This window comes from Vipera berus, assembly GCF_964194415.1.
Source record: "Vipera berus genome assembly, chromosome: 1".
Taxonomy (NCBI): domain Eukaryota; kingdom Metazoa; phylum Chordata; class Lepidosauria; order Squamata; family Viperidae; genus Vipera; species Vipera berus.
The window spans coordinates 167,465,888-167,482,158 of record NC_138202.1 but is presented as its reverse complement, the minus strand read 5'-3'; the positions used below and the strand labels follow the sequence as shown (position 1 = coordinate 167,482,158).

At 39.2% G+C, this 16,271-nt stretch overlaps 1 protein-coding gene across 2 annotated transcripts in view; it reads right to left on the bottom strand.

Annotated features, from left to right (window-relative positions):
- The window catches only part of ITGAV (integrin subunit alpha V), an 82,909-nt gene that overhangs the window by 53,393 nt on the left and 13,245 nt on the right, over positions 1-16,271 (bottom strand). For both annotated transcript variants that reach the window (XM_081312674.1, XM_081312675.1), the window contains exon 2: positions 13,902-14,029. In XM_081312674.1, coding sequence (XP_081168800.1) covers positions 13,902-14,029 — 128 coding nt within the window. The remainder of the gene's footprint in view (positions 1-13,901; positions 14,030-16,271) is intronic.

The window sequence follows — 16,271 nt, the reverse complement described above, 5'->3', positions numbered from 1 at the left end:
AAGTCACTCTGTCTTAGTGTGTTCTCATATTAGCAGAGATCCACAACCAGTTGCAGACAGTTACAAATTCATATGCCACATCAGTTCATCTTGGAGATTCCATGCTTTTCTTAAGGCTCATTTCCCTATAGGTGTAAGTATTTAAAACAGAATTTCAAAAATTGGGTTTCATTTATCTCCAAACACAGTAACATTTCACTGCACAAATCTCAATACACAAAGCCAGCAACTCATCAGAGCCACAGCTGAACCTTACTATAAACTAAAGATGAGGGAAACCGTCTATTATAATAACGTTTACATTTTACAACTTCAGGAAGCACTTTTCAAGATTAGTTAACTTTTTGATAAAACTTTCAAAATGCCATCTCCATTCCAGACTGCAAAAATACATTTCAGGGCAAAGGTTGCACTGTATTCTAAATGTTGCTAAGTATTTTATTTACCCAGTCTTCCTCACCATCAGTTATATTTCTAAGAGACACTGGGAGTTGCAACTCAGAAATATTTATGGCACCAAAGGCCTAATCCTGTTCTAGGACAGAATTTAAGGAGACCATAAGAACAGTCCTACTATTTCAGACCAGAAATTTATCTCCAGTATTCCAGCACCTCAGTTCTAAGAGTGGACAACTGGATGGATGTCTGTGGGAAGCCCTCTCAAACAGATCATGAACAGCAACAACTATTTTTCAACTAGATAGCAGTTGTCTGCACTCATCAGGTTTAGAAGCCAGTGATAGCAATAGTTAGCCCTCAACTTACAACCTAATTTAGTGACTGGTCAAAATTACAATGGCACTGAAAAAAAGTGACTTTTCGCCATTTTTCACACTTGCAGCATTCCATGGTCACATGATCAAAATTTGGACACTTGGCAACTGACTCATACTTATGACAGTTGCAGTGTCCCAGGTTCATGCGATCATCTTTTGCAACCTTCTGACAAGCAAAGTCAATGGGGAAGCCTGATTCACTTAATCGTGTTACTAACTTAACAGCTGCAGTGATTCTCTGGGACACTACACATCCTCTTTTCCTTGTTATCTTCTGGGAGAAGGCTTCGTGGTATCCGAAGCAGAACATCCAGATTCAGTCATAGTTTTGTTCCATACAGTATTAACCTTGTGAACTCTAAAGCTTCCTCCTTCCGTTATGTATTCAAGATGGACAGTGATTAATATTTATATGTGTACTTTATATGTGAGGTTGTAGGAATATACATATGTTGTATATGGTATGATTAAAGTATGTTATGTATGTGTACACTCTGAGAGCAAGCAACTAAATTTCATTTTTAATGTGTGCCATTGTGCCCACAGTAAAAAAATGACAATAAAGGTTATCTATCATCTAAACATGTCTTTACTAAACCACAGTATTCTGACACTACTGAAAAGCATTAGAATAGAACAACAACAACAACCAAACATTCAGCTTGAATGGAAAATCAAGGAGGAAATGTTCAACAAGAATGAGAAAGTCCATCACAAATGATAAGGGTTTTTTAATATCTTATTCAGATTGTTCATTTGCAGAGACCTGCACTTTTGTCAAGAAAAAAAGAAAAGAGCACCTTATTTAAAATGCTTCCAGCATAAATATATCCAGTGGACATTGTCTTGCAACATCATTATCACAATTACAGAAAATAAAGCAGTTTGACCACTTAGACTCAAAATGACATTTGGTAGAGTAGTCCTGCATCTTTAAATATGGGGCAAGCCTAATCAAATATAAAGTAGGAAGTGAAAGCAAAAAGAGGTTTATGAATATATTAAGAACACTGATTTCTCCACATGATGCTAAGAACTCAATTTTCCTAGGTAGGCTTTAATAACAGAAGTAAATACAGTTAGGATAAAATATATATTTGGAGGAAGGAAGGAAGGAAGGAAGGAAGGAAGGAAGGAAGGAAGGAAGGAAGGAAGGAAGGAAGGAAGGAAAGAAAGAAAGAAAGAAAGAAAGAAAGAAAGAAAGAAAGAAAGAAAGAAAGAAAGAAAGACAATATTTCAAACAATAAACTAACTTTTTTATTTGATTTTTTTCTTCAGGATCATGTCAAGGTCTGAAGAAGTAAATTGAAAGGTAAAGAGCTCTCAAGAAATGCTATTCCTCTGGCCAATCAGCTACAGTTTCTCCGTTTCTGTCCTAAAAATTTAAGGCAGAGGTTCTCTCTCTGAATGACCTGCAAATATCGATAGGCCAGAAAGTGGCCTAGTTTGCATCTGTGATTGCCCTGGGCCTGGTAGTGAGCTAGATATCCTGTTCAAGTCAGACTTCAGAGTCCCTTTTGGTGAGAAGAGCTGCTATATACTTTTTAATAATAATAATAATAATAATAATAATAATAATAATAATAATAATAATAATAATAATAATAATAATAATAATAATAATAATAATAATAAATAATAATAATAATAATAATAATAATAATAAAAATAGATTCCTCTGTCAACAATACTGAACAAGTCAGGTCATGGTTATCAAACATTAAAAATCTTTGACAGGCCGCCTCCTTTACTTGGATGATCTGAAGCTATATGGAAAAACTCTGAAATAAAATTACCGTAATAGTGGACTGGACTCAAGCAGGACTAAAAGTCATGGATAGGAAGACCAGAAACCATGAATCATGCCCTTCATCCAACAAGCAATGTTGATAGACTCTACTGACAAGGAAAATAACTGGGTGTGGAATATTGTAAATACACCAGACAGTTGAATTAGAAAAAAAAGGGAATTGGAAGAATATTTGATGGACAGTGAAGAATATCCATTGAAATTTGTGCACTGTGAAGGCTTACTGAATGCCAGAAAGACCAAACTGGCCTACAAGAAAGACCAAATAAAGAATAGAAAAAGAGACATGGCACAGCAAAATGTGAGATGGCCAGTACATTAAAAACTGACAGGCAAAGCAGATAATTTCAAGACCGGGCAAACCTTAAGAGCAAGAAAATTAAAGAGGCAGAGGAGCTAATTCTGACTGCATAAGACCAAGCCTTAAGAACAAGTACATATAAAGCCAGATTGACAAGGCAGCAAATGTCGTCTCTACAAAGAAACTGAAGAAGGAGTTGTCAACTTAGCTAGTTGCCGCAAGATTATACAGACTAATTAGAAACAACAACATGAAAAAGTAGCAATAAAGGTACACTGAATGTTCTGAACAAACATCCATTTTTTTAAAAAAAATCTCATTTATATCCCGCCCTTCTCCGAAGACTCAGGGCGGCTTACAATTTAAGCACAAACCAACGTGCTTAGCAATAGCCTTCATTCTATGTATGTGCCTGCTTATTAGGGCTTTCGCCCCCCCCAAGCGGCATTATTACAAAGTCAGCTTATTGCCCCCAACAATCTGGGTCCTCATTTTACCTACCTCGGAAGGATGGAAGGCTGAGTCAACCTTGAGCCTGGTGGGATGCGAACCTGCACTAATTGCAGGCAGCTGGTGTTACTTAAGGAGGCATTAGCCCACTGCTCCACCAAGGCTCTGCCTCCAAGCAAGAACTGATGGTATCTCAAAATAGACGAAGTAACAGAAAATGACAAAACTAAAATACTTTGGAACTTTAGAATTCAAAGAGATAAGTGGGCTGAAAAATTCGGCTTATACTCAAGTATATACGGTAGCCTTTACTGAAAAATAGAAAGCTTCTGATTTAATAAGGTGGACACCGGGCAAGATACAGTTACTGACATTTCAGGAACTTCGCCACATATAATAATGACCCCATTAAGCCATTAAAATAATCCTAGGCAATAATTTATATAATGTGTGCACAGTGACTAATCAAACAATAAAACAGTATCAAATGTTATACATTATAGTGGAGATGAAAGAAATATAACCATTATGTCTTAGCAAGTTTGTCTGATAAATTCTGGGTTCAGTTAAGGCCGGATTGTAATATTTTAATCAATATAAAATAAAATAAAAAATTCATCACTATGTTTGGGCAAGCTGAACCAAAACCAAAAAAATGTACTTTACTAAAGAATAGTAAATATTACTATGTTATTGCAAGTCAACGAAAGACACCCATACCCATTTTCTTTTTATGACATCATTGTCTCTTAGCACGAATATCTGTGTTGGCTTCATCATGCAAAGAAGACAAAAAATTTAAGCAAAGATACATTGAAAAAAAACAGCTTTTATTGAGCCAGATCAATTATTTTCCTTGGCATGCTATCTATGCACATCCAATTTTGGCAAGGATTGCTTTCAGTCATTATTGAAATATGTAAGCAGAATACAGCATCTGCTTATTTCACAAGATAAATGTAGCATCTAGTGAACTGTATCTTATAAAGTAGCCACTTTTAAGCTAGTGCCAATTAGGGTGTAGAAACTAAAATCATAAAATTACTTTTAAATAAGTTATACTTGCAATGCTCTCTTTAATTATTTTTACCTTACTGAGATGTTGATGCTTTTATTTTCAAAGAATGACTTGACCTTTCAGTTTAAGGCTGTCCTCTTTCTATTAGTTAAATTCTGATCCCTCAAGGCTTTCAGAGATCAACTTCCAAGCTGAGGAGAGCATAATTGAGAATTCTGAGTAGTTTAAGCCTTCTCTTCTCTAGAGTGAATATACAAGCTTGAAAAGCTTGCTATTTCAGCAAGAGCTTTGGGGAAGGCCACAAATAAATAGATCAACAGAGGAAGACTTTCAGCTGAATCAGCTGTTCCTAATAGTATTTTAACGAAATTATCCAAACCAGTGTACTCTATTTATTTATTTATCAAATTTATGTGGCTACCCATTTCACAAGAAGTGACCCTGAGCAGTGTACAGCAAAAAAAGTTTAAAAACAACAAACATATCAAACACAGTCCTATTTAAAAAAATAAGACTTTTAAGCCTTTTGCGGTTTTTATGTTATAAATGTCTTCTCTTGAGTCATCATATTTTCTATTTTAATTTGCTGATTATCCCCACAAGAACGTGATGTGAGGCTCACGTTGGTAGGAAAACATTTTTATGATCAACTATAAAAAAAATGTGACTACCTTTTCCCTCTGCTCCCAAAACAGTACTAAACCAAACCAAACCACCCACTCTGCATTAGTTCAACCACATTTCTGTCAATCTTCATGACGGGGGCAGGGGAAGCAACTTTTCACCAATTTCCTCTTCCCCAGCCCTCTGCCACACATTTTCTGCATGACTTCTTAAAAGCATCGGCACAAGTCCTGAGATGGAGAAAGTTGAAAAGATGGTGCCCCTTTAAAAATTGCCACCCACTAAATGGGTCACAGAAATATCTATGCCTGCCTGCCTGCCTGACAGTGTCATTCCACCCCTCCACCCCCACACACCCCCCGCCGACAAAGCTGCCTATTGTCGGCTCAGTCTGTCGCTGTGATCAACAGAGCTCTCAACAGTTCAATGAGAACTGAGCTGTGTTGCCGCATAAAGGAAACCCTTATTTTAAAAGCTGATTTACCCACGTTAAATGGGAATTTGAGCACTAGAGTTGCTTGTCCTGAATACATCCAGCCAAGGTATTCAAAAAAAAAAAAGGGGGGGGGGAGGATTTACATTACATGGGGATCTACTCAACCTCTGTCCACTGAATGACAGGATTCAAACAATACATTCAGCCACAGGGTACTTATAGTTTTAAGGCAGGGGTCCCTGGCCCCCAGTCCCTGGACCGGTACCGGGCAGCGGCATGCCAGCAACTGGGCTGCACAAACAAGCAAAGCCCCATCTGTGGGATGCAGGCAGCACACAAAACCACACATTCTCTGGTCTGTGAAAAAAACCTTTCTCCACGGAACCGGTCCCTGGTAGCCAAAAGGTTGGGGACCTCTGTTTTAAGGGACTGGGCATAGCATTAAGAACTTTTACGCAATAGCTTAAACAGCTCTTCTGACACTATGGTTCTAAGACATAAACAGGGTCCTAAGAAATAAACAGGGGTAAGTAAACAATAAACAATCGTACGAATTACAAAAATTGGGTTCATACTAGGATTAAGGGGTTTATAGGTATGCCTCTTAATTGGGTCCTAGAAATGTGTGGTCTTCTAAGAAGCGATTCTCCCACCACTCTTTACATCTCCTGTCACAGACAGGAGACTGCCGCCACCAGTCTCCTGTGCTTGTGCCAACAATGTTCCTGGATAAGCTCCTGACTCCTTCCCTGCACTGTCCGAATGCACAAAAACAAGCAGGCAAGAAAGGAAGAGCAGGGCACTGATGTTGGTGGTTGAAAAGCATTAAGAGCTTCAGATTATCAGACATAACTCTGAACATCTGGTCCCCACACCCAGCCTTAAGACTGCAGTGAGGACGATGCAGACAGAGTGGACCGTATGACTGAAATACAGGAACAGTTACAGCTGTTTTGTAGAAGTGTGGGGGATAGAAAGCAAAGAAAACAGTATTTAAAACAATAGTAGTTTCTCTCTCTCTCTCTCTTTCTGCCAAGGGAAATGTCTGTCTCTCTCTTTAAAAAAAAGATAATTTGATTTTTTTAAAAAAAATAAATAAAAAGTAATCTAGATTTAGATTATGATTCTTTCTCTATGTACTTTTTAGCTAAATTATGTCAGGATTCCGTTTTATATACATAATGTACAATACCTTGGTGGCGCCATGGTTGGAATGCAGTGTTGCAGACTAACTCTGCCCACTGCCGGGAGTTTGATCCTGATGGGCTCAAGGTTGACTCAGCCTTCCATCCTTCTGAGGTCAGTAAAATGAGGACCCAGATTGTTGGGCTAATAAGCGGACTCTGTAAACCGTTTTAAAGAGTCCTGTGAAGCACTAAGGAGCGGTATATATGCCTTAGTGCTAGTCTAGTGCAATCATAGCATGAATATATTCTGCAGTGTTAATCTAGGAATATGTGTATCAGATAGTCCTTGAAATTGGTTTAGCATGCACCCTGCAATTTTTTAAAACTGGGCCTGGTATATAATCCCCCAGACCAGCCAACTACATTATAGCTTAGGGAAACATGTGAACTTAACCAATTCTTTTTTTGGAAGGGAGTGGATATTACATTTATATGCCAGGTGACATGGCTTTATGTCATGCAGTTTAAAGAGGAAGGTAAGGGGAAATCCATTCTGTATTTCTGCATATTCATTTTGGAAGATAATAGAAGGAATAAGGATTTTTTTAAAATTTAACCCAAATAATACATTGCTACGAACATAAAGGACAAATTTTCAACTGAAACATTTATTTGGAAAAAAACCGACTATGGAAATGCTAAAACATATTCTAAATCAGGGATACCTATTTATTTGACTTTAAAAAGAAACAATGAAGAAAATTTTCTTTAATTTTCTTTTTTCCTGGCTCTGGAAATACTTCTGATGATGTGGTGACATCACTGAGTCAATGCCAACAGCATCTAGGATCATTTAGGTTAGGGGAAGGTTAACGGGTTAAATAGATACTTCGCGTTGAAAAAGCTTAAAATATCTCTTATCAGCCAGGATTTTTGGTAAAAGTGGCAAAACAAAACAAAAATATTTCCAAAAGTAAACATTTGGTTCCCAAAATATGGTGATGGCACCATTTGGAGGTGCACTCGTTTAGGAATGTAAGCAAGACCTTGTACAAACATATGTACTAGTTTCAAGTTGGATGCCCCCAATGAATTCTGAATTTCTATGTCTTTTGGAGACAAGGAAGAGTTAGCCACCTAAGACTGCTGAAAGCCATTCCTTTTACTGCTCTCCATAGTATGTATAAAAGAACAGAACAGAATAACAGAATTGGAAGGGACCTTGGAGGTCATCTAGTCCAACCCCCTGCTCGGGCAGAAAACCCTATACCATTTCAGACAAATGGCTGTCCAGTCTCTTCTTAAAAACCTCCAGTGTTTGAGCACCCACAATTTCTGGAGGCAGGTTGTTCCACTGATTAATTGTTCTGTTAGGAAATTTCTCCTTAGTTCTAGGTTGTTTCTCTCCTTGATTATTTTCCATCTATTGGTTCTTGTCCCGCATTCAGGTGCTTTGGAAAATAGGTTGACCCACTCTTCTTTGTGGCAGCCCCTGAGATAGTGGAACACTGTTATCATGTCACTCCTAGTCCTAAGCAATCTCTTCCCATTCACATATAAAACAAGCTACAGCTTGACTAATGCACGGATATTACTCACTGTCTGACAACTCCATAAGCTGAGACTGGATGAAAAGCCTGCTGGACCTGTTTCTATGACATGAGATGAGAGCCTGTCTTCTCCAGAGTGTGGAGGAGGCTGGCATGAACTGCTTCAGCCAGAGACCCAGCATTAGACTTATAGACCTGCGGTAGAAAATGAACAATCCCAAAACCTAAGGGAGGGATATTAAAATAAGGAGAGCTTTTATTCCTTTTAACAACATACTATTCTTACTTCCCCTTCATGGATTACTGCCTTGTCGTGGCGAAGGGGCTTGCGTAATTCAATGAAGCTATGAGCTATGCCGTGCAGGGCCACCCAAGACGGACAGGTCATAGCAGAGAGTTCTGACAAAACGTGATCCACTGGAGAAGGAAATGGCAACCCACTCCAGTATCTTTGCCATGAAAACCCTATGGACAGTACCAAAAGGCAAAACGATATGACGCTGGAAGATGAGCCCCTCAGGTCGGAAGGCGTCCAATATGCTACTGGGGAAGAGCAGAGGGCTAGTACTAGTAGCGCCAGAAAGAATGAAGCGACTGGGCCAAAGCCGAAAGGACGCTCAGCTGTGGATATGTCTGGTGGTGAAAGGAAAGTCCGATGCTGTAAAGATTTTTTCTCCATAGGAACCTGGAATGTAAGATCCATGAATCAAGGAAAGCTGGACGTGGTCAAACAAGAGATGACAAGACTGAACATCGACATCTTAGGTATCAGCGAACTCAGGTATACTACTGCGGGCAAGAATCCCTCAGAAGAAATGGAGTAGCCTTCATAGTCAATAAAAGAGTAGGAAAAGCAATACTGGGATACAATCCTCAAAATGACAGAATGATCTCAGTTCGAATCCAAGGCAAACCATTCAATATCACAGTAGTCCAAGTCTATGCCCCAACCACCAGTGCTGAAGAGGATGAAATTGACCAGTTCTATGAAGCCCTACAGCACCTTATAGAACTAACACCAAAAAATGATGTCCTTATCATCATGGGGGATTGGAATGCTAAAGTAGGAAGCCAAAAGATAACTGGAATAACAGGCAAGTTTGGCCTTGGAGTACAAAATGAAGCAGGGCACAGGCTGATAGAATTTTGTCAAGAGAATACGATGGTCATAGCAAACACTCTTTTCCAACAACCCAAGAGACGGCTCTACACATGGACATCACCAGACGGTCAACACAGAAATCAGATTGACTATATGCTCTGCAGCCAAAGATGGAGAAGCTCTATACAGTCAGTAAAAACAAGACCAGGAGCTGACTGTGGCTCAGATCATGAGCTTCTCCTTGCAAAGTTTAAGCTTAAACTGAAGAAAGTAGGGAAAAGCACTAGGCCAGTCAGGTATGAATTAAATCATATCCCTGTTGAATATACAGTAGAGGTGACAAATAGATTTAAGGAATTAGATCTGATAGACAGAGTGCCTGAAGAACTATGGACAGAGGTTCGCGACATTGTACAACAGGTAGCAACCAAAACCATCCCAAAGAAAAAGAAATGCAAGAAAGCAAAATGGCTGTCTGAGGAAGCTTTGCAAATAGCTGAGGAAAGGAGGGAAGCAAAAGGCAAGGGAGAAAAACATAGATATGCCCAATTGAATGCAGAATTCCAGAGAATAGCTAGAAGAGATAAGAATGCCTTCTTAAATGAACAGTGCAAAGAAATAGAAGAAAACAATAGAATAGGGAGGACCAGAGATCTTTTCAAGAAAATTGGAGAGATGAAGGGAACGCTTAATGCAAAAATGGGCATGATAAAGGACCAAAATGGCAGGGACCTAACAGAGGCAGAAGAGATTAAGAAGAGGTGGCAAAATTACACAGAAGAACTATACAAGAATGAGCTTAACGTCCCAGATAATCACAATGAGTTGGTCACTGACCTCGAGCCAGACATCCTAGAATGTGAAGTGAAGTGGGCCTTAGAAAAGCTGAGCAACAACAAAGCTAGTGGAGGTGACAGTATTCCAGCTGAGCTATTCAAAATCTTAAAAGACAGTGCAGTAAAAGTGCTACACTCAATTTGCCAGCAAATTTGGAAAACTCAACAGTGGCCACAGGATTGGAAAAGATCAGTTTACATTCCAATTCCAAAGAAAGGCAGTGCCAAAGAATGTTCAAACTATCGCACCATTGCACTCATTTCTCATGCTAGTAAAGTCATGCTTAAAATCCTACAAGCTAGACTTCAGCAGTATGTGGATCGAGAACTACCAGAAGTACAGGCAGGATTTCGAAGAGGCAGAGGAACTAGAGATCAAATTGCCAACATACGCTGGATCATGGAGAAAGCTAGGGAGTTCCAGAAAAACATCTACTTCTGCTTCATTGACTATGCTAAAGCCTTTGATTGTGTGGATCATAACAAACTGTGGCAAGTTCTTAAAGAGATGGGAGTACCAGACCATCTTATTTGTCTCTTGAGAAACCTATATGCGGGTCAAGAAGCAACAGTGAGAACTGGACACGGAACCACTGATTGGTTCAAAATTGGGAAAGGAGTCCGGCAAGGCTGTATACTGTCACCCTGCCTATTTAACTTATATGCAGAGCACATCATGAGAAAGGCAGGGCTAGATGAATCAAAAGTTGGAATTAAGATTGCCGGAAGAAATATCAACAACCTAAGATACGCAGATTATACCACTCTAATGGCAGAAAGTGAAGAAGAACTAAAGAGCCTCTTGTTGTGGGTGAAGAAGGAGAGTGCAAAACTTGGGTTGAAACTTAACATTAAGAAAACCAAGATCATGGCATCTGGCCCTCTCAATTCCTGGCAAATAGATGGGGAAGAAATGGAGGTAGTGACAGATTTTATTTTCCTGGGCTCCAAGATCACTGCAGATGGGGACTGTAGCCAAGAAATTAAAAGACGCTTGCTCCTGGGGAGGAAAGCCATGGCAAATCTAGACAGCACACTAAAAAGCAGAGACATCACCCTGTCAACAAAAGTGCGTATAGTCAAGGCTATGGTCTTCCCAGTTGCAATGTATGGCAGTGAAAGTTGGACCATAAGAAAGGCTGAGCGCCAAAGAATTGAGGCCTTTGAACTATGGTGCTGGAGAAGACTCCTGCGCGTCCCTTGGACTGCAAGGCGATCAAACCGGTCAGTCCTAGAGGAGATAAACCCTGACTGCTCTTTAGAAGGCCAGATCCTGAAGCTAAAACTCAAATACTTTGGCCACCTAATGAGAAGGAAGGACTCACTGGAGAAGAGCCTAATGCTGGGAAAGATTGAGGGCAATAGAAGAAGGGGACGACAGAGAATGAGGTGGCTGGATGGAGTCACTGAAGCTGTAGGCGTGAGCTTAAATGGACTCCAGAAGATGGTAGAGGACAGGAAGGCCTGGAGGAACATTGTCCATAGGGTCGCGATGGGTCGGACACGACTTCGCAGCTAACAACAACAACAATTCTTACTTAAAAGATACGAGGTGCTGGTATGAGAGCAACAATACTGGCCCACAGAAAATCGATAAAGCTGCAACATAAAACTTTAAAATACTCTAACCAGCAAACCTGTTTAAAAATAGCCTAGGTCCTCAGATTAGACACATTAGCTAAGCAAGCCAGAGTAAATTCAGCCAACAACTAAGAATACCTGCAATACGTCACAACATCTTAAAGCAAAATGAAATCAGACAAAGGGCTGTCCACATAAAATAAATCCTACTAATCATCCTCTCATGATCTATAAAGGCTTAAATGCTGGCTTAAAATGAGCTGCAATAGTTGGGTTTCAGCAGCACAAACAAGTCCATCACTGGAGGTGTCAAGGACATAAATTTCATTCAACAGATTTATACCACACAGGATAAATAGGAGAAGATGTCATGCAGGCCACAACCACTTTCCAACACTCCATTTGTGGCTACCTAGCATCCAAGATTATGACACTGAATTTCAGTGGCAAAACAATCCATTTTCAGCAGCCTGATTTTATTCTTGGGATGGCCAACAAGAATGGAAATGGGATAACTCATTTCTCAGAATCAAGCAGCTGTTATTTCCATCTTTGAAATGCCCAATCTACAAGAGAGAAGGTGTGGCAGTATTGCTGCACATACAAAAAGAACACAGCTTTGATCGTGATATCACACCCGCTTTTTTGTAGATTTTGATCCCTTCCCAAAGATGCTATTGGTTTGTAACCATTTGCAGCAAGCCATTTTGGTCCAAATTTACCCTGTTCATTTTCTAGAAAGCAACATCAGCACTACAAATGGAGGAAAAGTACATTCTTACCCTCCCCTTTTCTACTCATGATGGATTTGAGTATTAAAAACATTAATCTCTCTGACTCAGTAACTAGGGGTGAGGAAATCTTCCGTTCCCAGTTGCAAATATTTTGGTTGGAAAGCTTGGAAAACACTGCATCCAAAATAGCAATCCTTTGAACAAAGACAAGTTAAAAACAGATCTTGATTTGTAGGGGGTGTAGGTGAGGAAAGTCTGGCTTAGATTCTTTAAGGAGAGCAGAAACATCCGTGTACTTTTCCTGGACAGGATGTAGCCTGAAAATATAGAATTTCATGGCTGTTATTTTTTAAAACACTATATGAGTATTCCTTTATTCATACCCATTTCTAAGCAGTGGGAAACTTGAAAACTGACTAACGTAGGGAGGAAGGACTAAGAGAATTTGGAGATTTCATTATATATGTGCTATGGAACAATTTCGGGAAGTTAGATTCTGATTGACTGATAGATAAATCTTCCTAACAGTAAGAAGAGCAAAATCAATCACTCGTCACTTTAAATTGGCTAAAATAAAACCTAGACAGCCCTTTTTTAAGGATTCTGTTTTTTCTGATTGCTGCCCTGAACAAAGGGTTGGACATGATGACATAAACTGCTCCTTCCAACTGTAGGATTTGAACACTTGGCGGTAACACCTAGTACAAGTATCCTTTGGTTTCTAAATGAGGCTAAATCCCTTTCCTCCTTCTCTTGGACATTGTAAGCATGGTTATTTCATCTTACATCTGTTTTCTATTACTCTTTCCTTTTATTCTGAACGTCTATACTTAATTTTTGTAAACCACATGAAAACTAATGCAAACGAAAGGACAATCTATCATTAATAAGATAGTGGCAATTAAATGCACTGAGTTATGCTCGTATTTCCCACACAGGCACATAAAATGTGAATATCTTATACATGTCTTTAAATATTCAATGCACAATTAGTAAACATTGCTTATACATGTTATATAGTTATTGTCAGAAACTTCGGGCCAAGCAGACAGGCAACACCAGTTCATACAGGTTATAATAAGTGGTTGGGTTTGGAGATCTGTTTTAACTTGGCTTATGTACAGTATAATTTTTCATCACGGGCCTAAACTTGTTCCTTTAGATAACACAAATTCCCTTTAGTTCTTCTAAGAGTAATTCTATCTCCTGGGATTATAGGATTCTTTAATGACTGCCGGAAAGCACCCTAGATCAGAGGAATGCAAGAATGGTCAGGTCAGGTCTAAATGCCACCCAGCAGATTCACGGCCTTCTGCAGTCCGCAGCCACTTAGGTGCCTATCACACAAACCTAATTTAATTCATACCATAAAAGCCTCTAGCCAGCAAAGATGGCATTATTTGATGTCAATGCCACAAAATGGTCATAGCAAGCAATACTTGTTTAAAGTATTCCTCATCAGCACCAAATATTTAATGAGTGGAAGACTGCCTTCATCTTTGCAATTTATTCAGATCTCAATGGATAAAAATGTATCTTAAAAGATTAAACAGTACCTCTAGCATCAAATATGATTGGCTGACAATTTTGATTGGAATTCCAGTTACATTTGAGCACCTGGCCTCCTTCTACAATCCCAGGCTGAGTAGTGTTGGCCTTTGGAGCACCCACGAGGAGGAACATCCTGCCGGGAGAAACAACAAGTGAGAAATCTGATCATTTCACTTGAAACAGGCTAATCTGAGATAGGATGTAGTGGATTCCTCATGTAAATGCAGTGATAATAATAAAAAGAGGAGGAAAGCAAATGTAATGAAAGGGCCAAAACACTAATGGCCATTTTATAAGAGGAAGTAAAGAAGGAGGAGGACTTAGTATTTCTGACCGCCTATTTTCCTCCATGCAAACAGATTTGCTGAATGGATGACTTCACCTCCAGTTCTAGCAGGTCACTGTAATTCACCAGCTGCATCTGAGAATCCAGCCCAACAGAGATTTGTTAAATATCCTGTTTTGCTGCTTGACTGAGGGTTAAAGTAGTTGCTCAGATAAATTACATATCACTATTTCCTTTGATTTTCTCTGGGAAAGACTTGTGATACTCAACTGAGTGGGACCCTCATGGGCAGGGCAGAAGGCCCCAATCCCCTTTTTTAGCCTCCTGCTTTTCTTTTTACATTTCATTTCTCTCCTGAGGAGTTTGGCTATAACAGAACCTCATTTTTATCCCAAAAGACTTTCTATGCCACCATAAGTATGACTTCAAGAAGCAGGAATTAGTAGCTGTTGGAAAAACATAACTAAGCTCTGCCATTTATATTTTGCCTCCCCCAACCTGTGAAGTATATCATCCCCACAAAAAAGAACAAAAGATGAAAGGAGACTTGTAGGTTTTAAATATCTAATGCATATGACAAAGCATATTTGTCAACCACTTCAGATGCAAATGCAATTTTTTTAAAAAAAAACACATGCAGATCACGCCTTCCAAATTGGAATACTAGAATACCTAACAACTGCAGCTGACCTTGATTCTATAGTGCAAGGGTAGGCAACTCTGGCCCTTTAATGACCCGTGGACTTCAACTCCCAGAATTCCTGAGCCAGCATGGCTCAGCATGGAAACCTCTCCCTTTCTCCTCAGCACGGCTGGCTCAGGAATTCTGGGAGTTGAAGTCCATGAGTCATAAAAGAGCCAAGGTTGCCTACCCCTGCCATAGTGGATAGGATCTGGAAGGTCTGTGTAACTGCTTTGTGTATTGACCACATGCTAAATGTTGAGATGTAAGTATAAACAGGTGTAGTAGAAAGCCCCTCTTCCTCGACTTACATGATATTTTAAAATCCTAAGTGATTGAACTTTCTAATGTAACATTTGGCTCAGTTTGTGACTTATTCAGTACTTATATGCCTTCCAAACAAATGGACATTATTTCCCAGAAGTCTTAATACTAGCCAGGCTACCTAAAAACTATTAGCTGCTCAAACTGACTCCGTGTACAGGAAGACAGCAATTTAATAAAACTGAGCTGTAAGACTGAAAGAAAAGAAGCACCAAGGAGAATTTTGCCTGATTGTTGGGTCATTTGGAAAAAAAAACAAAATAGTTCCATGAGCCATATTTGAGTAAGCAACTGGCATTATCTTAAGTAGTTTTGTAGCCTTGTGAGAACTACATTTTATTGAATTTGATACATCAAAATTGTCTAGCCTCCTCAGCCAGAAAATTACACTTAAACTCAAACAAAAATAAAATAAGTGGCTTTTGGCAACTATTAGCTTAAACCATGCTCTTTATGTTAAAGGAAAGCTTCTCTGGTGTTTCCCCTATAAAATATTATACTTGTAAAGCATTAGGTATATTTTCCTTCATTCACAATACTATTGTCCATAATATTCCACAGAAATAACATTCCAGCCGTTAACTCATACACAATTCTAATATTTTGTTTCAATGAACCCAGGCTATAATAGTTTAAATTGGAAAAAATTTTTTAAAAAGGCAAAGCATGCCTTCAAATCTATTTTGACTCCTGGTGACTGCCTGGAGACATTCGTTCTTCCTAAAACTGGGAGAGAGTGACTGGCCTAAGGTCATTCAGCTAGCTAGCCTGTGTCTAAAGTAAGACTAAAACTCATAGTGTCCGTCAGACTCAAGAAACCAAAAATGACAAGATGATTTACTTGGATGAATTTCTTTATTGCTGCTTGCCCACAGACAGGAATCTTGCTGGATGAAAGGGTAACCTGCATTAACTATTAGATATACCCTTTGAAAGGGTTAGGGTGGGTCCACATTGGGCCTCTTCCTAGATATCAAGCATTCCAGGCTGATTTGTCTTTTAGCTCCTCGGAAAAGACTCCCTCCCTCCTGCATGCCTGCACATTGCACCAGTGTCCTGGTTTCTACCCTGATGTCTTAAATA